The sequence below is a fragment of the Phallusia mammillata genome, chromosome 1 (genome assembly GCF_965637545.1).
Source record: "Phallusia mammillata chromosome 1, kaPhaMamm4.hap1.1, whole genome shotgun sequence".
Classification (NCBI taxonomy): Eukaryota; Metazoa; Chordata; class Ascidiacea; order Phlebobranchia; family Ascidiidae; genus Phallusia; species Phallusia mammillata.
In genome coordinates, this window is record NC_137252.1 from 28,326,096 (window position 1) to 28,351,715 (window position 25,620).

Below are 25,620 nucleotides of genomic sequence, written 5' to 3' on the forward strand. Positions count from 1 at the left end.
TAGCTGTCAATGACTTTATGTCACTTCTTAAAATTCTGTTTGAAAGAAAGATATTTTAAGCCAAATTGCTTGTTGTATATGATTTCTGTACTTTAAATCTCAAAATGGAAACTGGACCAGTGAATTATCTTGATTTCCGGGTGGTCCATGGCCCGAAATGAGTTGAGAACTAGACTGTGAGATACAATTACAAATTTTGACAGCAAAGTTGTAAACAAAAATATTGGTAACAGTGAAAAAACTAAATTTATTTTAAAAAATGTTGCATTTAAATGCATTATTGTGATATTTTTTATAAAACAAACGTATTCAAACAGAAACGCATGTTCAGCAAAGTAACTAAAAAGGCTGATTATGGTGTAACAATCGTTGGCAAAATAAATTCAACAGTTCTAAAATAGTTTACATTTTTTCGTAGAAAATCTTAATCGTCCCTTATTTTTAGCTTGAAAACCTTGACAGTTATGAATATGTTAAGTCGTGAAATTTGTGCATCATACTTACCCTGGTATTCAATTCACATTTTTAATCATTTCAAAGGCATAATGTTGTTTCTAGCCAGAGCTCGTCCGTGGTAAGGTCGTTGCAATCCACTTTAGACGCTCGAAACTTGCCACAGGCTGAAAGCGAAATCGGCTTGTTGGCAGCGCCAGTTGTACCTTCAGAGAGCAGCAAGTGATTACAAAATTGTACAGTACTGATAGCTGGTAAGTGACAATGTTGTACACCTCACACACAAGTATTGTCTTTTCTATGGCAACAAGTAATTGTTCAGATTTAATAAAAGTTAACTCAGACAAGAGTTTCATTAGTGGTGTTGTTGAAGACTGACAGGATCATAACTGCTGAGCCGAAAGCTGGTAAACAAGTAAGTTAGTTTTTACCACTGCACTAAATGTGAAACAAATGCTGCTACATTATGACATAACAAACGTTGAAGGGTCGCTTACGAGACCACGCATTAATGTTTGTAGAATTTGTTTTAGGTGAAGGTACGATGGCAACAGCTTTTTAGTATATACAGCTTAAGTGTGATTTTTTAGGTCTTTGCGATTTTATCATAAACTTTACCTCATCTGTTTTTGCTGCCAAAGGCAGTATTTATCTGTTTTGTAACTGGGTCATGTGTGCTGATAAGAGCATGCAGCAGTTTGGGATTTTACTTTTGTGTTTAATGTAGCTTCAATGGACCTTACCACTGACATTCACTGGTCGGAACTGAGCACTGCTGTTCGGCGGGACCTTATTTTTGGCGACTTTTTCAACAAGTTCTGCTGTTTGCCTATATTTGGCCAGAAAATTGCATACACACCACAGTTTGACAAGTTTATGCTCGATCCACCTCTGCTTCGGGCTCATAACCGAGTGCAAGTGTCCAATGAACGTGTGTGGACTTGGCTGGTCAACGAAAGGCTAGGGTTGTTCATGCGGTAAGTGAAAAATGTTGCGTCCAGCAAAAGTATTGCACATTACGCACGAATAAAAAGGTTGAGTTAAGTTGTTGTAAAGGAATTTGACGTTCCAAAATTTTTAAACGCTGATCAGACTTTGGATTTGTTTGTAGGTGAGAAAACTAAGATATGCATAGCAGGGCAGACCGCATGTGAATACATGTAAATACTGCAGTATTTGTACCTTATTATGTCGACTATAGTCTGCTGATGTCCCAAAGGCATTTTTTGTTGTTGTAAAAGCTTTGGGTATTTGTGCATAGATCGAAAGTATGGTCGGAATATACCCTATGTCACCACCTATTGAACATGGAATTTTCCGACACCATTCCGTCCAAGGCGGACGAATCAAGTTTGACCGACTTGCACGGTACGTTTACCTTTGTTAACATCTAAACTGATATCGTAATGACTGCAAACTTGTTTGGTTACAGAAAACAATGTCATTCATGGAATCGTTTGTTTTTGTTACCAAGTTACCGTACAGTTGTTTCCTTCAGGCGTTCAGCTACTGGATCGTTTAAAGTGGCAACGGATGAAGAAAGTCAGAGATTTCTTGAGGTTTTCAAAATTGGTTGAAAAGTCGAGGATCGATAGCGGTCTAATCAAGTAAGGTCCTATTTTGGTTGAAAATACTTTTTATTCAAGAACTAGAACTGTTCTGAAACTAGAACTGCATTACATGTGGTAGCTCATAGTATTAATCACCTGACAGATTATTTAGGAATTCCGGTCTGTGATTTTTAAACTTAAAACTACAAAAAATGTTCTGAGCAAAAAGATCAAAGTCAGTATTAGACAGTCGGAACGTGGTAATGTATTATACGCAAATACTGGTTTTGATCTTTTTGCTCGTATATTTAAAAAACGCGCCTTGTGTACGTAAATATAAAAAAATGTGCTTCAGGTTTTGGATTGACGCTGACCGACTACGTTTTGGTGACAACCACAGGAAAAACATAATACTGAGGGCAATACAACTGAAATATTACGCCAAGTCAAGTCCCTACTGTCTACCGAGTGTTTTTCTTGACGCGGTTTATCCAGGTGAAAACTGCAACAAAAATTTCTAGCCTCAAGAGTTATGCAAGCGGTAGTCACTTTGCATAAAACTAACTGTTCAGGCAATCACTGTTGAAAACGCCTTTTTACTTTCTCAGACTGACTGACAAAACCGCGTCAGTAACTTTCGTTTTTCACTTAATGTTTTTTTTCTTTCAGAGCGTACGGTTAACGATTGTCGCGGGTTTGATCTTGAGCGAACGAGCAGGCTTAAAACACTGGTTCTCAACCGTCTGCATTGCTACTGGCTGCCAAGGTATCTCGTTATGACCCGCAATGATCTAAGCGCCGAGGAAAAACAAAAACTGAAAAAGGTCGGTAGACTGTCAATGCATTGTGGGTAGGTTTTCTGTCACACAAAACAAAATGTTTACCATGTATATTTTGTTGTTATCATGCTTGATAATCACTTATCCTTCTCTTGACAAAATATTTACTTCCCAACACAATAATGTTTTTCACACTAAGAAGCCCTTATCCAGACTTATGTAAGGTTGTAGGTTATTGATGTCAATGCTGATTTGTATAAAAGCATTTAAACAGTTAGTATTCTGTCGAGGATTTGTGGTTTGCAAAGGTTGGCATGGGCGCAAGGTTGGACGGGTGAAACAATTATCCTTACATGTAGCCATACGCAAAGGTGTATAAATGACCTTTTTGGACCATAAACTCTTATTCTGCATTTGCCTTCACATCATACAAGCAGTATAAGATTTTTATTTTTGGGAGGCAGTATGCGGCGGTTTGGGGCATACGTCATGAGGCGCAGGTGACATCAATGGCTCTTCACCAATCGAAGTATGGACGAGTCATTCAGGATCCCGATGTTAAGTTCAGGCAAGCGCAGCAGCTTGGAAGCGAGCACGAATACGCTGATGAAGTTGAAGAAGAGAAGCATAATATTCTCGTGCGCGAGATAAGTGGAGAGTGAGTATAAGGGGTCACTTTAGGTCACAGCTCACAGATTAGGTGAGTCTGGATTACAAAATAAAAATTCGGTCACTTAAACCGTATTAATAATAAAGTCATAATTTATGGTTATTTTCTTTTCCAGCAAAACTACGTGACTACTTTCAAAACCAGTGCTTTGAATAAACGAGTATTGCTCTTCCAGCAGCTTTATTATAAATAATCGACGTTTCGACGTCCAATTTATAATAAACTGTTGGAAGAGCATTACTCGTTTATACATTATGCCTGACAGCAATAGCTTATTCAGTGATTTTAATGTTTGTTTAAAAAAAATAGGGATAAAAAAGCTCGAGCATGATTAAAAATCAGAAAAACGAAAAACTTTTTAGTGGTGAAAAGATGCTTTTTTAACATATCATACACTGACTGTTACGATGGAGCTAATAAAATGAGATAGTTGTCCAAAGACCATTGACGAATATTTCAATGCAAAGTTGTGTGAAAAATGCTGACGGTTAAGGCTGTTTGGGTTGGTTCCTAACCTTTAAGTTAGTTTCTAAAGCTTAAATAACTGTGCTCTTTGCGCTCTCTATCGGAATTTAGCAAACTTTTGTCATTTAGGTTGTCACGTTAATAGCTTTACCAACTGTTACCGCAACGTAACATGCCATAACTTGCAGAGAGATTTGGGAGGACACTCCTCACTTGTTGCACGTCATGCAGGCTGGTCGTGGTCGGCATGGTTCGGAAATGCTCGGATCTGAAAATATCAAATACATCCACGAACATATTTTTGACAATGATACTACGAAACCAGCAGAAAAATTTAAAATTGATCCGTGAGTAAAGTTGGTCAAAATATATCTGTGCAAATTCATGTTTAAGTTACCCCTGTTGCATAAAAAGATGAATAGGGCTTTGTCAGTACAGAATAATAACACTATTATGTATTGCATAAGTACGTTTTTGAAGATTGCAGTTACTTTTAAACTTTTAATTTCTCGTTTTTGCATAAATTAGATTGTTTTTACCAGATGTATTCTACTTGTCGCCTACAGTCGCTTACAATTTGTGAGAACTGTTGCTACCAAACTTTGGTACAAACAATGCATTTGACAGAAAGTGTATTGTTATATTGCACTAACAGGCTTACATTTTATTTTCTAGCACTGAAATTGATAAACATCCAATTCTCTCCGTAAAAGACACCTATGAGCTCTTTCCTGGACGCATCGTATCAGCTGATCCCGAATCCCATTCTGACGTAACAGTACCAAAGGTGACTCCCTCTCCCGACTCGATGACCAGCAATGACGCATTGTCATCCCATTATGACGCTGACAAGTCTGACGTCACCGAAAATCGTTCTGCTAGCGCGTACACCCGATTGTGGAATGTGGAAGTGACGCAATCCGCTGCGGACTTGCCGGAAGTGACGCTAAATGATAATAATGCAACAGGAGGAGCAAAGAGTCTTATTCTGTTTGATGAGGTCGCTGAGGAAGATCTGTTGACCCGTTTTCATCAGGCTTCAAAAGTGTCTTCCAGCAATGTCATCCAGCACCATATCGCCTCCAACGTTTTCCCCGCTCCTAAGTCTATAGAACCTGCACGAAGGAGTAAGAGTGAGGTTGTCGTGGCAAGTCCGAGGAGGTCCCCTAAGAAGCGATCTCGCGTTAACAGTGTCGAGTCAATCGTAAGTAGACAAAGCCTTAATTTGTGCAAATATTTTGGGTATAGTCTGTTTAGATTTTAACAGTACGGAAGGAAAACACAAAGCCATGTATCTCAAAGCGATTAAAAAACCTAAAAAATTCTTTAGTTGTTGTCTACACAATTTTTCTGTAAAACAGCCAGTGATCTCCAAACTTGTCTCGATTTGGTCTACAGAAATGCAGATCCAGTTTGATTCTTTTATTGTATTTTGCACATCATAAACACATATATAATCCAGAGTCCATAAGTTATCACATTTAATTATAAGACAGAGTCTACATTTAGATTTCACTAAGATCAACCGTTTCACACAACTTAACACACAACGGCAGACCTGCAGTGTAAAGTGCCACCAAAAATCGCTGATAACGCGCGTTTGCACGAGCCACGTGCACCAAAGGCAAGAAACCTGTTTGCAAACACAAGCAACACTGTCCATAACACAGCCCTCGCCCTTTAATATTTTGCTTATTCTAGTCATAGGTATAAAATGTTGCATTATTTACCTATGTAGGCCAAACATCATTCAAAAGCATCGTCGTGCTCGTTGCCATGCCTACCATCTCAAACCGCCGTTTCCGTTGTTTCTGGCGATGTAACTAGCTCCGATGCAGGTAACTTAACTAGTATTGAATTACCACGAAAAAGTACTGCGATGTATTCACTGTAGCAAAAAGGTTGTGCTCCTCTGCTATATTTCGTTAAAAAGTTGAATGTTCATTATTTTTTTTAAATACAGTAATGGTAAATGCAGTACCACGAAAGTGCCACAAACGATGGGACGCAATACAGAAATTATTAAGAAATATTTAGGTCTTCTCATAAAAAAATATCGAATCGTCTATATTAAATCGCGGAAAAATAAGTTACATCTTTTTAGTAATTCGACAGTTTACTTTGCTGTATTTTTAATGCTTTCTATAATGGTAAACCAAAAAAGAGTTTTAAGTTTCCATTTTTTTGATATGTATGCACATCATCTCACGTTATCAGGTTTTCTTTTCTTTTTTTCAGCGAGCGATTATGATACATCGTGCATTTCTGGATCTAAATCCGCTACGTCAGAAATTAATGACGCAGCTACGGGTTCTATCGGCTCTGATCACTGCACAACTGTAAAGGACGAATATTTGAGAAGGGTGGAACAAGGTCTTGAATTTTCTGAAGTTTTGGCTTCGGACGAACCAGCTGGTTTTCCCTTCAGAAGATACCTGGGACATGACGTAGATCAGGCAGCGCAGGGTGACATCGGCCGGGAATCGGTGTCGGCAACCCCGCAGGTGTTGGACATTTGGCGCCGAATTGAAAAGATGCGCCTGTCTTACTTTAAGTTCTCTTCTGTGGAGTTGACTAAAGAAGTAAGTCATTTCATTCGCACCCAGTCGATTTTATACATTGTGGGAAAATTAACACAATTTGTTTATTGAATGTAAAATAATAATCCACAATTTCTACGCTGCATTTAGACGTGCCTTACGTTTTCATTACTGTTCATGCAGCGCAACTAAACTGCTTTTATTAACAAACAAACAAATAAATGTATAACTGTCAGCGATTTATAATTTAACCACCAAAGTTAAATCGTGTAAGAATACACGTTTTTATTTTTAAGTAGAAGTTACGGGTAGCGGTAGCCAAAAGTCGAGCATAGAATATTGTAATTAAGATCTTGTGCTGTTTATAGTTACAAGCTCTAAGGCGTGTGTTTCGCGAAATTGACCAACTGCATCAAGATGACGTCACCAATCTCGTAGCTGCGACCAAAAATCTGTACAATGATTCAATCTTTCCAGAGAGCTGGTCTCAGTTTCAACGAAAAGTCGAAAAGGTATATTGGTTATTAGTTCAATACTATTTTAAACCACGTAACTAACCAATATGTGTGGAAGTCTGACAAAGGCCTGTTGAATTTTCACACCTGTTTTGTTGACGGATAGAGCTGCCCAAATAGACGTAAAAACTAAAAAGCGACATGCTTTAGTACTTAAACGATTCGGCAAATGCCCATGCCATGATCGGTGATAGGAGAGGGTTAATGTTTTCTTTTAATTAAGCAGTAGGTAATTAGTTTCCATGTCATTTTAGGTCACATAAACAACCAATGTGTTTTAAAGTCCGAATAAAGCTTGTTTATTTTGCACACTTGTTTTTTTATTATTAGGTGATAAGTTATTGTTTACCTATCATTTTATGTTACATAAATAACTAATATATGTGGAAAGTCTGATTGATTCCTCAAGCGTGTTTTATTTTTCACACTTGTTTTATTTTCATTAGGCGATGGAAACCCACTGGGTGAAATTTGCTGTGGCCGAGCAGTCTGAATTCAAAGACTCAATCGTGAGTACAATAACCTTAACTTCGGTACTTTTATTGCCTCCATTCTTTTAACTTTAGAAAGCGGCTCTTATCAAACAAGTTATCAAATACTTGTTATGTCACCAGATCACAACAAAACAAAGAATTTATCCGAGACGACATTCTTTTCCCAATCTTCCTTCCGAGACCCGAGCTGTCCCAATACTGAGAGCCCCAATCCCGGAAAACTATGAAGTACAGGTACAACATTAAAGAGTTATTACGACTTAATCTGGCAAGATCCTTAAAACTCGTCTTGTTGACATTCCCAACACTTCTTAGCACTCCAACATACAAATTGCTGAAACCAAAAATAGTGAGCGTTATTTGTATTTTGTGGAGACAACTGTTAACTGGTGACGTTAAATTGTCGTTTATGCACTCTTATGCTTTGATTTTATGCATTACGTTGGTTTGATTGCAAACAATTTAGCATTTTTTGGTTTAATTCAAAATTTTTATTTATTTTTTTATTTGCAAAATTTTATTTGCCACGCTTATATATTTAAACAATTGCACAAATGAAATAATAACGAAAGTAATGAACGAATTTCAAACATTATCACTGTCATCGAGAACATTCGGGCAACCGAACTCCGATAAATAAATAGTTTAAACTTGTTGTTACAGCAACATTTTATCTGTCGCATAAACCATGTAGAGCAAGTTTATTAACTGGTCCTCCATCATTGGCAGTGAAACATGTCTTACATACGCAACAAAAACACCAGTTTATTAACTTTTCTTCAGACACCCAAATCAACCGGTTATCTTTCAACTCTCGGCTACAACGGCGTTGGGCACATCCGATATCGTATATCACGGGCCTACCGACTGTTGATGACGTCATGTGGCAATGATGTCAAACATGATACTCGCTACAGCGAATTCGTGGGCGAGGATAGCAGCGATGAAGAAGGGAATTTGCCACCGCTTAGACCAAAGACTTTCGTTAAACGTAAGCTGATTAAACTTTTATTGATTGGGTGTTTTGGCAAAAGGAATTTACTGCGTTACTTTTTCGTTTTGTGTGATCTATAAGTTTTATTTGCTAGCATATACAATTAATAACTTTTCTTTATTTTCCCATCATATTTTTTTAAACACATTATTGCAACCTAGTAGAAGAAAATAAGTTTTGTAGTATATTAACAGCATAATATTCATATTGTCGCAAAATGTTGTTTTGCTTTCAAAAAATCTTCCCAGCGATATATTTGTTTTTATACGCAGTACCTGAACTGGCTCCAAGCGAAGTTGCTAAACACAGCGTGTCTGAGTATCCAAGGAGTGGAATAGACTATGCAGTGTACAAGTAAGGACAGAATATTCGTCTTCCCAATATTTTTGCTTTGTCCAATAGGGTTCTCAAAGTTTGTAACGTAATAAAAGCCCTTGAAACATTCCCACACGAAGTAATCTTACGAAACTAAACTAAATTCATCCTTCATGTTGTTTTGACAATATTGCGCAATGAACGAATTAACTCCCAGTTACTAGATGTTTTGTTGCCCATATTCAGTCATAAATATATTTAGTTGCACCGCGAGTGCTAGAGAAATTTGCGAAGAAAACCTAAAAACCAAAAATCACAAAAAAAAGTTTAAAAACGACTTAGTGTGGAGCACCTTATAGCGTGTATAGCTACATGTCATATCAATACGGGGAGTTAATAGCTGTCACCTGCAAATAATTGTTTTATTTTGGTTTGTAGAGTTTTTCGTGTTGTTGCTCGTCACACAGTTGACACCAAGCCGGTTTACATGCGACCCATTCGAAAACATGGCGTCATTCTTAGAAGACCATCTGAGCGACCCAGGTTGGTTTAAGTTTGTCAAAAGAAAATTACTCATGCCAAAAAAATTGTTAACGAACTTTTAAGATAAAATTATTAACCGGGAATAGGGGTATCTTGCGCATTGGTTGAGGCCGCACTTTTTTATGTTTATGAAAATAGACCAAGCAATGAGGAATTTGACAAAACTCCAAATGTTTTGTACGAACCATCTCATTTTTTTCGAACTGGACTTAGTGGTTTTACCCTTTCGAAAATGTTTGTTTTTGTGAAGACCCTAGTGCGCCTAGTCACACTACGAAAGAAATTACCACAGGACTGTTTCTAACGAAGAGTATTTTTTAACATTACTATTGGATGTATGGATCCTTCACTCCTCTACCAGTTAGTACATGAATATGTCTTTTTTCAGAAATCTTCTCGAGCTGTTAAGGGATCCTTTGCACTTCGAATTTTTTAAGAGGTACATGAAGATACACAGATCGGAGGCACCTCTTCTCTTCTGGAAATCAGTGGAACTGCTGCGTAGGACGGAAAACCCGATGACAAGGCAAAAGAAAGCCCAGCAGATTCTGAAAAAGTTTTTCGGTCGACTAGCAGGAGGAGGTGAAAAAGCCTAAAGTAACGAAAGCGATTCAAAGAAATATTATGTATTGCCACTAGACGCCCATTTAACTAATAAGTTAGAAGAGGAATTGAGCACAATAAGAATAACACTGTTTACAATAGAACGGTGTAGCATATAGTGATTTAAAACAGCTATTTTTGTTATTTATACGCTAGCACATACAGATTTTTTTTATAATTGTGTATTTATAATTTTTTGGAACATTTCTTTCTTATTCTATACTTATCTAATATAAGTGTAAAACAGTTTGAAGACAAATCCCTCGTTTGACTCACTAAAAACATTACAAAAACATTTTTTTGGAAAATAATTGATCCTACAACAACGTTTTTTTGATTGCTGTTGTAGGATTGATGCTTCAGTGTGATTCTGAGGTAATCAAGGAGATTGCGGTTGTTGACACTGTGACGACATCGATGTTGGTTCAAGCTTCACAGGAAGTTTACAAAAGCATGGACAAGAACTGGTAAATATACCAAAACGTTCGATGTGTTTTCCATTTGAAAATGTTTTTCTCTCTTTTTTGCGAAATTGTGTAAAGTTTTGAAAAGGTTTTGGAGTGATTGAAAAAGTGTAACACCTATTGCAACCATTCAAAACCTCTTAAAGATTCAAATATTTTCCAAAATCCTGTTGTGAAAGCTGTTTGTAAAAAGCATAGCCTTATGTTAAATAAGCTAATGTCCAACTCCAAACCTGAATTTTCAACATTATTTCCACCGCCCATTTCTACAACAGTTTTTTATAAACTATGAAGCCATTTTATAGTACTTTCATGTTTTGCATGAATATATGCTTAAAGTTTAGGGCGTATCTCTGAATTTGGAGCACCGCCAACTGCGGACAATACATACCAAAAATGTTTCAAACAGTGTGTGTAATTCTGTGTTATTTGAAAGTATTTTATCTCAAGGACGTCGAGATATTTCAGCACATTTCCGGATCAGACTAATCCTGACGATGATATCGATTCGTTGGACGGAAAACTCGGACTTCGTGCTTTTAGAACTAAACTGGTACGAACGTATATTATGTACTACAAGACATAAGCCATCACGCTATTGGATATTGATATGTATGCTGAATGGCAGCTGGCTCAGTGAAGGATTAAACCAACAAAAATTCATTTTTTTCTGGACATGTTATCTTTTTTGATATTGATTGTTAAAATGGTTTCGATAATTCAGTGTCTTGCAAAAAATGCAACCATCCCTTGCAAACCATACTTTTGACACTTTACTATACTTTCATTTGATATTTTGGTAGAACCATATATGGGAGGTCTTTAGCGAGTTTATGAGACGAGCGGCTCGCTTCATCTCATGCATGCGAGACCCTAAAACGTTTGACAAGTTTGGTCGATATCTTGCCCAACTTCCTAAATCGAAGGACATGGCAACTATTGCAGGAGGAGGTGAGATCGTCGATATATTTTTTCATGTATTAATAGTGTTTGTTTTAATTGTAAACGTTTTTTAGCCTTTTTGTATAAATTCATATTGTTGTTTTTATTTGGCATTAGGTCGTGACTAAAAACACGCCAGTGGGTCATACATGCTCCTTTTATAATTGGATGAACATAATGACTTGCTATAGCGTAAAACTTTGCGTGACATTTTTAGAAGCTAAAAATGCAATAAACATATTTTTTAAAACTGCACCCTGACTCATTTTAAGGTGTATTTAAATGCCTAAGCTTTGTAATTGGCTGTGTAGCAGTGTACCATGGAGAGAAAAACTTTGCATGATATTTTTTTGATATTAAATTTAGATTTCGCAAAAAATATGCCACAGTATTTTTAGAAACTGCACACAACCCTACTCGTTTTGGGATTTAATCAAATCTATATATCAACTCTCTCTCTCTCTCTACTTAATGTTTGTTTGTGGTGTAATTTTCTTGTTGTATGGATTAAGTGGGTAATATTTAAATAGTCGACAAACATAATTTGTCAATTAAACATTAGATGCAAGCAGCACAGCTGTGGCGTTCAAGAGATTCCAGACAATCGTGTACAAACACATGAACACTGACGTTCAATACAAACATGTCACCAAGAAGCTGTTCGGTCGAAAAATCACAATTAACTTTCTACCAAACGACCTTGCTTTTTGGCTCGAAGCTGACAGGTGAGCATATATCAAAGTGCTATGATACTGTAGAGCGTAGAGTTTTTGTTAACAATAGATCCCTTTCGAAAAATTTTGATTTTAGCTGTCAAGGAAAATAACTTCAATGGTTAATAATATAAATAAAAAGTATTTGTAGTCATTTTCCAATCTTTTTTTAGCTTTTAACTTCAATATATTTCATAGATATTACAAATGATGTGCTGCGGTTTGTGATTTAACACGCAAATAACGGAATATGCAACCACCCAATATCATCCAATATATTTACAACAATTTTGTAACAGTCTATGTTTGTGATGGGGTAAAAAAGAGCTATGTGTTAGTGATCTACGGCAAAGTATAAATCTCTTTATTGGAAACATTTGTATCTAAGCTTAATTTTTTAGGCTCAGTGGTGGGTGCACCCACCATGGTAAATGAAAATACATTCAATAGCTACCATATTATCATAAATAACAGGCATGTTTAAGACTTTTGGCAATTTTGAAACAATTTTCAGGTATGTTTCCATATGTGATAACGTACAGCAGATGATGTTTCATGGTTGCTTTGAGGAGCGTGACAACGAACTGATAAAAGAGAAAGCTGAACGAATCGTCGACTGCTTTCTCGATTCCCACATTCCACCCAGGACGAGGGTACAAAACAATTGTGATATATGACATGTAGAACAGGGGTCGGCAACCTTTTTTGCACTGCGGACCGGTTTGAACCGGAATTTTTTTTATCACGGACCGGCCTACAAAAAACACCAATGTTCAGCACTGAAAACTAGTTACAGCTATTGCCACTTTCGCTCAATGTGAACATTGGAATAGTTTTCTGCGGCCCGGTAACAAACCCCTCGCGGACCGGCAGCGGGCCGCGGACCGGTGGTTGCCGACCACTGATGTAGAACATAAGGTTTAAAGTCACAGAAATGAGGCTAAATAATATAGGTTGCTTAATTCGAGCATTTTTGTGGATGTCATGTGGTTTGGAAGCTTACATCAACCAATGTTTTGGCGTCTTAAGCTTTTTAGCTAAAGTTATTTTATATTTTTGGTGAGATTTTTATTTACCATTTATGGTGCATTACGATGTTAGAAATGATGAAATATGACATAGGCCAAAGGACGTAAAGCCTAATGCATGTAGGTTTTTAGCATTCGTGCTATTCATAGTTTCTGTCTGTAGCACAAACTTTGTAAAACCACTCCAAAGTATAAATCACAGTACGCAAGACCCACTGAAGGATTGATTCGGTATGACGCCTTCAATGGGCCGGGCGTACTGTGATTTATACACGAGTGTGCCGTGATCGCTGGTCTGCGTAAACGCTTCAGGGCTGATCCCAGGTGTGACTTTATGTTTATCTTAACACTCTAAACTTTGGAGTCTAAAGTTTATACTGCCAAATTTACCTAAAAAAGAAGAGATACATTGCTTTTTGCAGTAATTTAAGTATCTGACATCCAGTGTTTTGATTTGTAATTTGATAGCGGTTGAATTCATGACCATGTATCCAGTGTATCACGAGTTTATGCACAAAAGGTCAACTTGGACAAGGAAATAGCTTCAGCCATCATCACAAACGTTCAAAGCGGGAACCTGGATCGAGGTCTTTTCCACGAAGCGGTTTTGTTTATCTTTCCAGTTCTCCTGTATTTCTGGAAACTGTAAGTTTCGACTTTATGTGTTTCATTTTGTGTGTTTTAAAAAATGAAATTTCGTAAACCTCTACCAGGCAGCAATTTCTCTTAATTTGTTTGCAATGTGCGTAACAAAATAAATCAAACTTTTTTTTTAATACTAATGAAAACTTCCAAATATTATGTTGGGTTGTTGGACGTTTGGTTTCGTTTCGTTATTGTCTGTGTTGAAAAAATACATTTCGTGGAACGCTGCCATGCTGTAACTTACTTCAATGTGACAACAATATATGAGTTTAAAAATTACCCGTTATTTTTTTTTTTGCATTAGGTACAGACAGGAGGAATTCAAGTACGTTTCGAGAAAGGTTTTGCGCGAACAACACCGCGAGAATGTGAAGGAAAGACAGAAAAAACAGAAGACAATCATCAAACGGAAACGAAGGGAATCAAACAAGGTTCCAAAACGTGCCCTCTTCAATTTTTAGCATAGTTGCCAATTCTAGTGTTTTGTTGAATTTGACACATAAACTATAGGCTACAGAGTTTTCTTAAATATGTTTTTATTTATAGGATATTTCTCGGACATCGACCGAAAGTTCATTAGCTGTTTCCCAGGAAAGCAGCAGCGCTAAGTTTCCCGATTACGTAAACGGTTTGGCAAAGAAGAAGCAACCGTTTGAACGGGTTAAAGGCGTTCTTCGTACGTTGCGCATTCTTTGTTTATTTTGTGCAATAATTAGCTTTGGTTTATGTGTATTAAGTTTTTTTAATCTTCTGTACTCTGTATGTTCGGTTTCGCCCATTGTTAAGACGCCCTGTAAACGATGCATAAAAGGTTAGGAGCTAATTGTTAAGTGTCTGTTCAACTGCTGATGTACGTTTGAAATACAATGTGGCCTGATAGCATAGATTATATTATTTACCTGCACGGTAATGCATTTTTCCACAACTGTCGCCTACAGCAGCGGTTGGCAACCACCGGGTCGCATAAAACTTGCTCAAGGTTCACATTGAATCCAAGTTATAATAACCGTAATTAGTTTTCAGTGCTGAACATTTGTGGTTTTTAAATGGCGGTCCGTGATAAAAATTTCAATTTAAAACCTGTCCGCAGTGCAAAAAGGTTGCCGACCCCAGGCCTACAGAGGCAATGTGGCTCCGTCAAGGCCACCCAAATACCAAATCGAGTATAATTTGCACTGTCTGCTTTTGTGCCATAATTAAGTAAAATTCCGTTTTCCACGTGCAGACAGTGACCCTCCGACCCTCCACTTTACTTTGGAGAATGGATTGAAGTTGATCCTTCCACCGAGACGGAGACTCGTGGAGCGTTTCGGTCACCCAGAAGATGAAGAGGACGAACAAATGTTCATGAACGTTTGGACGAGGTACGTTGACAACTTTTTTTGTTTAGGCTTTTTGTTAAACCCTGTAATCTGGTATATGATATAAAATAAGTCACTTCGTCTTATTTCTGTGTAGGGTAATTGTTTGTCTTTTGAACATATAGCCTGTGATTGCGGTACATCACTAAACCACATCTCCAAACCGTATGCAAAATACATTTAAACTAAACAAAATGCCATAGACTTAAGCAATGTACATTTCAGTGTGTTCTAAACTAAATTATATTTTTAACACAATAAAACCGTGCCTATGTACGAAGGCAGTATATACTGTATTGGATTAAAAAAAAGTTTTCCGACAGAGTAGAACTGATTACAAAGGCAGTTTTAGTGTATGTATCAAAGGCACTTAAGTCTGAGGTGTTGTGCAAATAAGACTTGGAAAACAGTTCAGTTAGCTTTCTCACACAGAGGAGCGAAAGTTGTGAACGTGATTCGGGAAGGATCGGATCCGAAGTTGATCGAGCTCGACGATCGGAAAAAGGGATTCCGTGTCAAATGCGATTTAATAGAGAATTGATTTTTTTGCAACGTGTTTGTTTGAGCTGTTGTTTGAAGCAAATTTGCAGACCCTGCTTTGTGACAAGGTTGCTCAGATGGTTAGTGAGACTTGCTGCTTTATATGTTGTCCCGTTGACGTCCACTCAAATAAGTTCAAGTTTTTCATCGTGCGCACTACAAAACAAAAAGTCCCATAATAGGACAATCAAGTTTTTTTTAAAATTTACGAATGACACGATAACACAGAACACTTGTTAGTGTAGGCTAACTGGACTCCCATGTTTTAGTGTTGCCCTAAAGTCAGGTTACCAGACCAGGGATTTCCCAGGTTTCCGGAACTTTGTCGTAAAATCTGTTGCCGGAAAAAAATTTCAAGAACACTCCTAATTGTCCGGAATTTTCTCGTCTAGTAACCCAACCTTCAGTAGTTCACACAATGCTTTGCTCATGCAGCTATGGTAATACCAGTCTAAAGTCCATTACAAGGCGTTTGTTTTCCCCCAAAACAACATTTTCTTCTTTTGGCCAGTGGAGTTATCGCATAATATTCATAAACTGAATTCTTGAATCATTAAATTAATCAAGCTCCCAAGTTTTTTGTCGACAGAATGAGGACTTAAAAACGGACAAGGCTCATCTCTATAATAGCCAATGCACTAAATTAGCATTTGTAGAAACACCCCCTTCATCTTTTAAGCCCCCTCAAGTACAGTGTCTGTCAATGTTTACATACACAAATGCTGTAAGCAGTTGGGTTTATTTCGAAAAGCAGTAACTACACAGTAGAAAATTTCGTACAGTGAAATTAGACGCTAGAAACTCACAAACGTATCACTGCATTATATAACAACACATAACGATCCACCAATGGACGAGACAAAACAATGACGGATAATTTTGTTTTTGTAACTTTTACAGTGATACTAGACCAGGACGGCTTGGCCGCAACAAAAAGCATACGTTTTTGGTTCGGATTTTTACACTTGTTGTACGTGTATATGAACTGGTAAAGTACGCAGAGTAGAATCTCTATGAAACGGTGAAGCAGGTTTAGCGGTGAACAAACTATAAGTATAATACAGAAACGGGTACAGTAACGAGACAAAGCACAGGCGAAAAATTAACTAAAACGATGCAGTTTAATGTGTAGAAAATAAACTTTAGAACGAGTTTGATACGACGAATGGTTATGTTTTTTCAAGTTGACAAAATGGTCAAAATCCTTTTTAGAGATTTTTGCGCATTGGTGTATTGTTAGGAACGGTCCACACCAGGTGTAGGTCATTTTGCATTTTTTTATCGGTGAAGGCAAAGTACAGGGTAAACTGTTAAATATACATCTAGACGGGAAGTGAAACTACGCAATGCAGTTGCCGTCATCTAGACGGGAAGTGAAACTACGCAATGCAATTACAGTTGAAAGTACAGGTGTTAAAGGACAAAACACACAAAAAAACATTTATGATTGCATTAATGGGGCGAGGTGCAAAAATGGGCGATGAAGCGAAAAATCACGTGACATATCAGGATGAAATAAGCGGTAAAATAAAAAAGCATTCTTTCTTGACGCGTGCTTGCCTAAGTGTTACATAAATATAGGGGGGGTGCAAAGAAAGTACATCCAGTAACTTACAGCGAGTCACAGGTATTCAGAAACAGAACGTAATCTCAGGTGCGGTAAAAAAAACTTAAACAGGAACTATACGCGGCGTGCACAGCATTTTATTAAACCAGCGACATAAGCAGAGATATGTGCTTCAACTTTTAAGCACCCGACAGTGTACAAATTATTTGGTACGTAAAATGCAAGCACCATGTGTTTTTAAGTTTAACCAATAGTCCTTTAGTTTTCTACCTATCAACAATAATGATGGTTTGTCGATACCGGCGCTATGGTCCAAAATATAAATCAAAATGTACAGTGAAAAAACAGAAGCACCTTATAATCAGATGGGCAATTTCTCTCTAAATATTGGTACGAATTGTTGTTTAACTGCTTTTGTTAGTTTGGACGGGTAGCAATACTGCTCCAAGTTACAGATTTTTGTATCGTGTTACTGTATACAGGTTTACGATGTTCAGAAACGACAGTATACGAACGTTTTTTGAGGTGTTGAGAAGTTGGGTGCAGTTGGTTTGTACAACAAATAAATAGTAAAGTTAAAAAACGATCTTAGATTTGTGCAGTGCTTCCATCATCTGTCGGTTCTCGTTGTGAGCTGCTTGCCACACGTTTTCGAGTTCTACCTCGATTTGCCTTCAAATAGAAGCAACAGATTTATAATATATTTTAACACATAAACGTTCTGTGTGCAGATTAAGCTACATAGACAAATCAGGTTAATCGCAGTAATTGATCTGCTCCTGCGATTACCAGCTATGTATTCAATAGGATTTGTCTGTTTGTTGTTTCCTACCATTCTCTGTTAAGCCAACTGTCCAATCGTTAATTTTTTTATTTGTCAAATGACAGATGTTGGCGAATTTGAATTGCTTCAAAAAAAGAGAAACAACAAAAAACAAGGCACGATTAGAATCCACAAACTTGTAAAAGCGGTGCAGCAACCTGGTGACCTACAAACAGCATCAAAAAGGGTACATGACTTTTGCATCATGCCTAGTAAAGGCCCCACTTTAAGAAATGTAATAACAATAATTTTGTAACGTTTGGAAATTAAAACTAGATTGTTTCCTATACACACTTCAACCAGACTTTCACTTAATGACAAAACAATGCGTTCTTTTTGGACCAATTTTACCTTTTGCTTTTCGCCATTGTATCCAAATCGCCTTGCTTTTGCTGAAGAAGTTTACGTAACCGAGCTTTCTCCAACTCTTGCTCCCTCATATGGCCAACATGGGTGTCTTCCACTTCCCTCAGGCGATCGTCAATATCCTTGTTTCTTGTCGCCAATTCGACTTTGCATTGCTGAAAAGGTAAACTGTGTTGGTGGGCAAAAATGCGTCAATTGGACATTAGGATGTGCCATGTTAAAAGGGTAAAAGAAGAAAAAAAGTAAAAATACAGTAAAACTCTGTTAATTCGAACCCGTTGTGGCCAAAAAAAGTTACCGGATTATGCGAAGATTCTGATAAACCGATGTCGATTAGTTAAAGCTTTACCACATTACAAATCATTTGTGTACCTCAAGTTTTGTCCGAATTATGTGAATATCTGGATTAACCAAGTCCGGTTTACCCGAGGTTTACTGCATGTAATCACATAACCTACGTTACACTTTAAAGCAAAAGTTTGTGTTAAAACAAAAAAACAAATGTGGCAGGTGTTTTTCCAGCAAATGCCAGAAAACATAGTAAACTTACATAAACAGCCGATTATCCGAGTATAATGTTACAAACGTCCCAAATGATTTTTGCTACTTTAACGCTTCTCAGTTTAAATAAGGCAATGGACTAGCGTTTCCACTTTCGCATGCCAAAAAAGATAGAACGAAAAATATCAAACAACCAATGTTCCTACCTTAAGAGTTTGCTCCATTTTGCCCAATTCCCATTTCTCTCGCATCGATTGTCGTAGAGCTCGATGGGCCGATTTTTGTTCGCGTTCTGCCACAGAAGCGATCGTATCCCTTTCACAACTGGCACGTTCTGCCACTCTGATAACATTAGCAAGGTGAAGCTGACATTCCATCTCACGGCGCTCGGCTGCTTCGAGACTAGACCGAAGTTGCTCGATCTCTGAGGTTAGCTTCCTGTAAGAAATTAGTCTTTTTAATGGTAAAGATATAAACCTTAAAAGGACATGGGCCTACGGTGGTTTTATTAATGTAACTTATAATTTGACTACCAATCGAAAACAATCGACCAATAAATTTGTCAGACAATCTGATAACAGTCTAGAAAACTAGCAAAGAAAATGTAGTAAAGTGACTATTTTCGACCATTTTCTAGCGGTTTACTTTTTACTTCATGGCCTGACATTTGCGGTTCGTAGTTAGGTAGTTTTTTACACTAACATTCTCGTTGCTTTCTGTGCGTCCAGCTCTCCCTCCATTTGTTTAATCTCAGCAGTTTGTTCAGCTTCTTTTAAGGATAACTCGCTCTTCTCCTTGTGAGCTTCCTAAAAACACAGAAAAAACGGTTAAACAAATTCGAGGGGTCACAGCCAAACAATCATCAAATAAATGCATAATGTACATAAAACAAGGTATGTGTTTGTCCAAAACAGTATATTTGATTTTTGTCACCTTTAGTTTAATGAGCAGCTCCTTGAGTTCCTTAATATGTTGCTCGTTAAGGTCCTCAATTTCCCTGCGAAGAATAAAGTTTTACGATTAGGCAAAATCTAGTTCAAAAGTAAACGCCTAATCACGCCAGGGGTTTCGTAACACAACCGTACGATTTTCAAACATCCAAATTCGGAAACAAAAGATTCCCAGTGACTCTTGTTTTCTTGGGTACATAACTGTTGCAAAATCCCGAGCACGAAACTTTTAATCAGTAGTTTTGTAATTCTGGTCCAAATCAAAAGCTAGTAAAGAGTAAACCAGTTTTACAAAACTCTTTGTGTTAGATCAGTGAGTATGGTCGTATATGCACTTTTGCGTTTGAAACAACAATTCGTTTCTGTCCATTCAAAACTCGTTTCAAAACAGTTTGGAAACAAATAAACTAGGTTCCTAACCGGGGAAGAATTTCTCCCAAGGTTGCGAACCACTGTGTTAGAATATAACTAAATTAACGATTAAATACCATTTAGTATTCCAAATCAGACCAAGAAACGTACTTTTGGCCTAAAACTTTGTTACACAACGATTCGAGTGCTTACGTTTTGCACCGAGTCAACGCAGCCACGTGATCTCGCGCAGGGATTTTCTCACTACTTTCGACCTTCAGTTTGTCGAATTTTTCCTGCAAATCTGTCAATTCTTCTTTAAGCAACTTTCGGTCTTTTTCCGCTTGCTCTAGTTCTGCATCAGTAAAAGCAAGTCGCTTCGAAAGTCGGGCAACTGTGAAAAAAGTAAAAAAGATTGAGATTACAGCTAAAACTGAAAAAATTCGGGCTCTAAAATACACAATTTACGCAAACTACTTAATAAAACGTATGAACATGTTGACTGTTAGATGTTTTAGGGAGGGTTTGTGATTGTAATTGTTCAATAACTTTCTAATCTGTCTAACCGTTAGCATTTTCATTCGTTTTATTACTAGATTGCCTATTTAAAAGTTGCCCGATTTGTGGACATAGTAATGATAGGTTAAGCCAAAGTGTTATTGTAAATTTTTGATTTCAGAAAATAATCCCGGCGAATTATTTTTCTGAAATCTTCGCAATCTAGAATAACATCACTTTAAATTTATAACCTGCAAAATTTTGTTCAAAATCGCCACTTTACCTTCGTCCACGTGCTTCACGTGCAAATCTTTTGCCTGTTTCTGCATCATTTCTAGCTGCTCCATTAAAAGTTGAACTTCCTCTACCATTAATGTGTTCTGCTCCTTCAGATTGCCACTGAAACACATCGAAACAAACCATAAATAGCTGTCTGCATTACAAATACAAAATATTCAAGATAACTTACAGTTTTTCTGGCGACTCCGATCCCACCTAAAGAAAAAGCAAGTATTAAAAAGTATACCCACTCTACAAGGCTGGCTTTGTCTTCGGCTACTTTGCTTATTGGTCAGTGCTCAATTTGAAACTAACTTAAAACGTGTCGCATTGGTTTGCTTACAGGGTAATGACAATCAATCACTCTTGACGCAAACAAAACAAAAAAATAAAAGGGAACAAAGATTTACATCTTTCGTTTTCGAACGTTTTGCTTAAAATCTCCACAAATTCTTTTTGTAGGCTACTTTTCTTGAGGGGAGGAATTTACTTTTGTAAATGTGGTTTGTAAATAGACACGTCAGAAGTCGGCATATAACCCGTGAAGTTGACAAAATACCCAATTTTAAATGATCTTTGTATGGTTTAGCATCTACTGTAGTCCATTGGGGAATAATAAATGTAATTTGACATGTTAAGTGGAGAATTACTCGATTAACGTTGGGAACCACCGATTTAGTGTATAGCATACATGAGATCTATTCAATAACATGAGATATCGTATTTCAATCAATCAGTCAATACCTGTTTGCGGATAATCCCTAGTTTGGCTTCGTAAGCTGCAATCTGTTCGTCTCTTTCCTTCAACTGACGATCATAGCTTGCAAACAACGGCGGCAGTTGGTGGTAATCCGACTGAAACCATAGTTCGGTTAAAATCGGATAATCTATTATGGTAAATCAATATTGCATAATGTACGAGACAGCTCAATGGTGAATATACAGTTTGGTAACACACGACTGTTTCGAAATTTACACACCCACTTATTGTGAATGTAATCGAAGTACGCCTAACCGAAGATTGATACGAGTGTGCCGGTCTGCATTAACGCTGCAGGGCTAATCCCAGTTTTGAATTACTGTCCATCTTAGCTAATATGAATTAATCAACCCCTTTTAAAGTATTTTTGGGGGAAATTTTGGATGTATTTTTTAAATCCCGAATAAACGTCTGGAAGCACCTTTAAAAATAAAATTACGTAATAAAACAAAATACCCTCAGTTCCTAACCTTACCATTAATTTCTTAACGTCTCCATTTCGAGGTGTGTCGGCAAAGTTCCGCACGGGCGAAGTGTTGCCCACGTATCTTCCAAGTTCGGAGTTTAGCCGATAAACTGTGTCTTTCAGAACCTGATTTTCATCGACCAGTTCCTGCAGGTTGTCCTTCATTACCACCTCCTCAGCACTGGCGAAACCTAGTAACGCACGAAATAAGCTATTGCTGCCAGGCATAATGTATGACCAAGTATTGCTCATCCAGCAGTTTTATTGTAAACAATCGACGTTTCGACGTCCTATACAAGACGCCTTCATCAGGATAATGAGTAACGCACGTTAGGTGTTGTATTTAGAACTTATTTCGCAGCATTTACTAAACCAGTGTTTCCCAACCTATGGGTCGCGATCCAAAGTTGGGTTGCCTGTTTTAGTGACAGAGCATCTGGTTGTCTAAAAGGTTTCCACAAATTAAAAAATGGTCCACTTTATTTCGTACAGACACTAGTTTCAACTTTTAATGTTGCGTGTAGAACAAGAAATCTAATGTCTCATTTATTCAAAATCTTTGAATTTGTGGAAACTTTTTACATATGCCTAATGTAGAGAGGGTCGTTATTGATCTTGGTCACAATAGGCACATTGATAAAATAATTTTGTTGAACTTACTGTGTTCTTTCATGTATTCAGCGACGTCGTGGGCCCGTTCCTGGTCACTACGACGTTTCAAGCTTGGAGTTACATCTCCATCCACGTCTAATTACCACATTTAATATGTATTGATGAAAACACAAGAACCATAATGACAAGTTTTAATGCGTGTTTTTAATATCGCATTATGACTCTATCACATCACTGTTAGATGTCAATATATTTGGTACATGTAGTCTTATGTGTGTTTTTTCAGAATAATTGAATAAAACTATAGCAACAAGAGAAAAAGAATTAAGCAGATGAAATTTGACATAGATCAAAACAAACTTTTTTATACATTTTTGGTGGACTGCCCTTTCATGATACTTACCATGCATTATAGCTGACTCTTGTTGGTTTCTCATTAGTTTTAACATTATCTCCCGATTTTGACTATCCCTTAGTTCCATAGCTTCCTCCAGTGCATCCTGGCGAGCAGCAACATCATCTATTCCCTTCGGAGAACCCGACAAACTGCTGATGGGGATTTCATCAGTAAAGTAATCCTGCAATTCAAGAAGGATTTCCATCAAACAATATTTTGTACCAAGTAAATCATTTGAGTGTTGATCATTTTGGTGATAATTTAAGCAGTTGTACAAAAAATAGCCAGTAAAATTATATACTAACATCTTCTGGAGATGGTGACTGTAGGGGGTATTCAGCTTCTCGGGGAAGGAGCTTTTTTCTTGCCTTAGACCTGCCACGGCTGCTGGGAGGTTTGTTATAACTGCCAAAAGCATCCTGCAAACAAGCACAAAGAACTGCCAATTAATGGGTTTTGGCGCAAAATTGTTGGATAAATTATTGCATTTATACTGCAAGAACATTACACATCAATATGGACTGGTGACTATATGTTGGGTACTTTTAATATGAAATTTAAAAAGTAATAACATTACACTTGCAAATTTTTAGCATTGTCAATATAACCATCATCAACAGACAATGAATTCAAGACTTTTAATGCACAATCTGGATTACCTGTTCATGAGTTGGGGAATAACTTTGCGGTTGGTTCCGGATTGAAGAAGAATGGGCAGGAATGATACGTTCTGTGAAATAATTATTTTGTGAATGAATTTACACAACAGTATAATATATTTATAACATCATACAAGTGAGCTTGTTAATAAGGTTGTTTTATTTCTGTGCAGTCAAACATTATCAATTATAAGACTTCTGTCCAAATTTAGCAACATAATGTTGTGATCAATATGAAACAACATTATTTTGGCAGTGTGTACAGTAGGTTTGTATGTATTTTTATTATAAGTTTTATAAAAAAACATCCGTGCTGTAGTTTAAAACAGTTAAATACATTGGGCATATTTGCATTTGTCTCCAAAGCAGTAAATATTACAAATGGCAATAAAGTGAAGATTATTCCATTGGGCTAAGAAGGATAATGATTGACAGTCAAACATAACACTCTTCCCTTATTATTGTCACTTTGTTCAACCACTGCCTACGTAATGATACTTAAAGCATTCCAGACAAACCTTCATCTATAAATTGTGGTTCAGTCTTTTTTATTTTCGTTTTTTTCTTCATGATTTGAGCATACACCTCGTCCTGTAAATTTAACAAAACTTTTTATTTAGATTGAAATGATGTGATAGCACACATAAAGACTTGTTGAAAAATAATGTAATGCACAAACCAACAAGCAATTTCCAAAAACACAAGTAGTTGGTAAACAGTTTACCACACTCTTATTGTGGTTCTGTAATGCCCTTGAGTGGAGTGGTTTCTCAACAACGCATCTGAGCAAACATAATTGTGAGCCACAGAAGTGTTCTAAATATAGTGTGGACTTTAAAACTATTGTTTTGAACATGGTGTTGACATGTGCTGAGTTGTCTTTCACATCAGTAGCATAAAGAAATGTCTATTTTTTACCTCGCCAGGGGATGTCTGCTTCATCTGGTTATATGTGAGTTCAAATTCATCAATTCCTGATGGACCCATGGCTATTGCTGATGCTGTTTAACACATATAACAGTTGAAACCATCAAAATTGTTTGACAATTAGTTTAAAAAATATGAAAAACTGGTCTTGGAATCCATTATAACTTTCCCACACTCAGTTACTAAGGTAATTAACCATTGCAGTTTCTAGACAAGCAACTGGATTGCAAGAAATGTGAACAACTTGTATTGTTAAATAAAACTTCCACAATTGACAAAAGCACCTTCTAATTCACAACAATTCAATCTTAATAAATATATACCTGTTTTGTGTGCAAAAAGAGCCATTGGCACTATTGGTGAGACAATCACTTTGGACTTTTTCATGGGTAAAGGTGATGGAGCTGGACTGTCCGGGACTGCCACAAAAGCAGCTGGTGGCACCAGGGCCTTTGCAATGTGTCTCTATAAAGCAAACAGTGTATTAGATAATGAAAAGTTTTTTTTTAAATATCGGACTGTTGTGACTAATGGTTTGTTGAATGACATTTGGCTTCATATTGTATGTTTCATACTTATACTACTATCCAATCACAATGTGACTCAACAAGCATCTATAACGATTTACGAATCACTACAATAAATTCAATTTGTCAGTTTGTTAACATTAAATATTAGTAAAATGCTTAATGCCTTCAAAACAAAGAATATCTTGAATACCATTGTTACATTTTGTCTAAATGGCTGAAGATTATGCATGACTGAATACTTACATATGGAGACTTGTCTTTTTTCTTGAATATAGACATTGCAAAGGAACTTAGTGTAACAGGTAATTAAAAAAACCTCC

General features: G+C 37.0%; 2 protein-coding genes across 2 annotated transcripts; one reads left to right on the forward strand and one right to left on the reverse strand.

The window, feature by feature from the left end:
• Window positions 1-583: 583 nt before the first annotated feature.
• LOC145228094 (uncharacterized) lies at window positions 584-23,008 on the forward strand. The gene is made up of 30 exons (XM_080093085.1): window positions 584-707; window positions 776-868; window positions 1,181-1,430; window positions 1,715-1,821; window positions 1,952-2,060; window positions 2,359-2,498; window positions 2,673-2,827; window positions 3,247-3,440; window positions 4,106-4,264; window positions 4,593-5,121; window positions 5,656-5,755; window positions 6,156-6,499; window positions 6,826-6,969; window positions 7,419-7,481; window positions 7,587-7,700; window positions 8,250-8,457; window positions 8,733-8,814; window positions 9,214-9,318; window positions 9,707-9,900; window positions 10,271-10,388; window positions 10,836-10,938; window positions 11,189-11,336; window positions 11,890-12,052; window positions 12,555-12,693; window positions 13,589-13,713; window positions 14,018-14,144; window positions 14,260-14,389; window positions 14,939-15,077; window positions 18,070-18,191; window positions 22,857-23,008. The coding sequence occupies exons 3-29, from the start codon at window positions 1,186-1,188 to the stop codon at window positions 18,083-18,085; spliced, it is 4,200 nt and encodes a 1,399-aa protein (XP_079949211.1). The 5' UTR covers window positions 584-707; window positions 776-868; window positions 1,181-1,185; the 3' UTR covers window positions 18,086-18,191; window positions 22,857-23,008.
• On the reverse strand, window positions 16,335-25,620 carry LOC145228105 (centrosomal protein of 89 kDa-like). The gene is made up of 18 exons (XM_080093095.1): window positions 25,544-25,620; window positions 25,094-25,235; window positions 24,762-24,844; window positions 24,362-24,434; window positions 23,844-23,914; window positions 23,490-23,603; window positions 23,191-23,365; window positions 22,836-22,922; window positions 22,185-22,366; window positions 21,694-21,804; window positions 21,140-21,165; window positions 20,954-21,069; window positions 20,386-20,566; window positions 19,805-19,868; window positions 19,574-19,677; window positions 19,078-19,309; window positions 18,356-18,525; window positions 16,335-17,853 (listed from the first exon to the last, which is right to left on the reverse strand). The coding sequence occupies exons 1-18, from the start codon at window positions 25,577-25,579 to the stop codon at window positions 17,757-17,759; spliced, it is 2,064 nt and encodes a 687-aa protein (XP_079949221.1). The 5' UTR covers window positions 25,580-25,620; the 3' UTR covers window positions 16,335-17,756.

Excerpts from the sequence above, each read along its gene's own strand:
- LOC145228094 (XM_080093085.1), top strand. The coding sequence starts at position 1,186 with ATGGACCTTACCACTGACATTCACTGGTCGGAACTGAGCACTGCTGTT. Across the intron at positions 5,122-5,655 it reads TTAACAGTGTCGAGTCAATC|GCCAAACATCATTCAAAAGC; the intron begins GTAAGTAGACAA and ends TTACCTATGTAG. Across the intron at positions 7,482-7,586 it reads CTGAATTCAAAGACTCAATC|ATCACAACAAAACAAAGAAT; the intron begins GTGAGTACAATA and ends TTATGTCACCAG.
- LOC145228105 (XM_080093095.1), bottom strand. The coding sequence starts at position 25,579 with ATGTCTATATTCAAGAAAAAAGACAAGTCTCCATAT. Across the intron at positions 18,526-19,077 it reads AAATGGAGCAAACTCTTAAG|CAATGCAAAGTCGAATTGGC; the intron begins GTAGGAACATTG and ends TTACCTTTTCAG. Across the intron at positions 17,854-18,355 it reads ACAATGGCGAAAAGCAAAAG|GCAAATCGAGGTAGAACTCG; the intron begins GTAAAATTGGTC and ends TTCTATTTGAAG.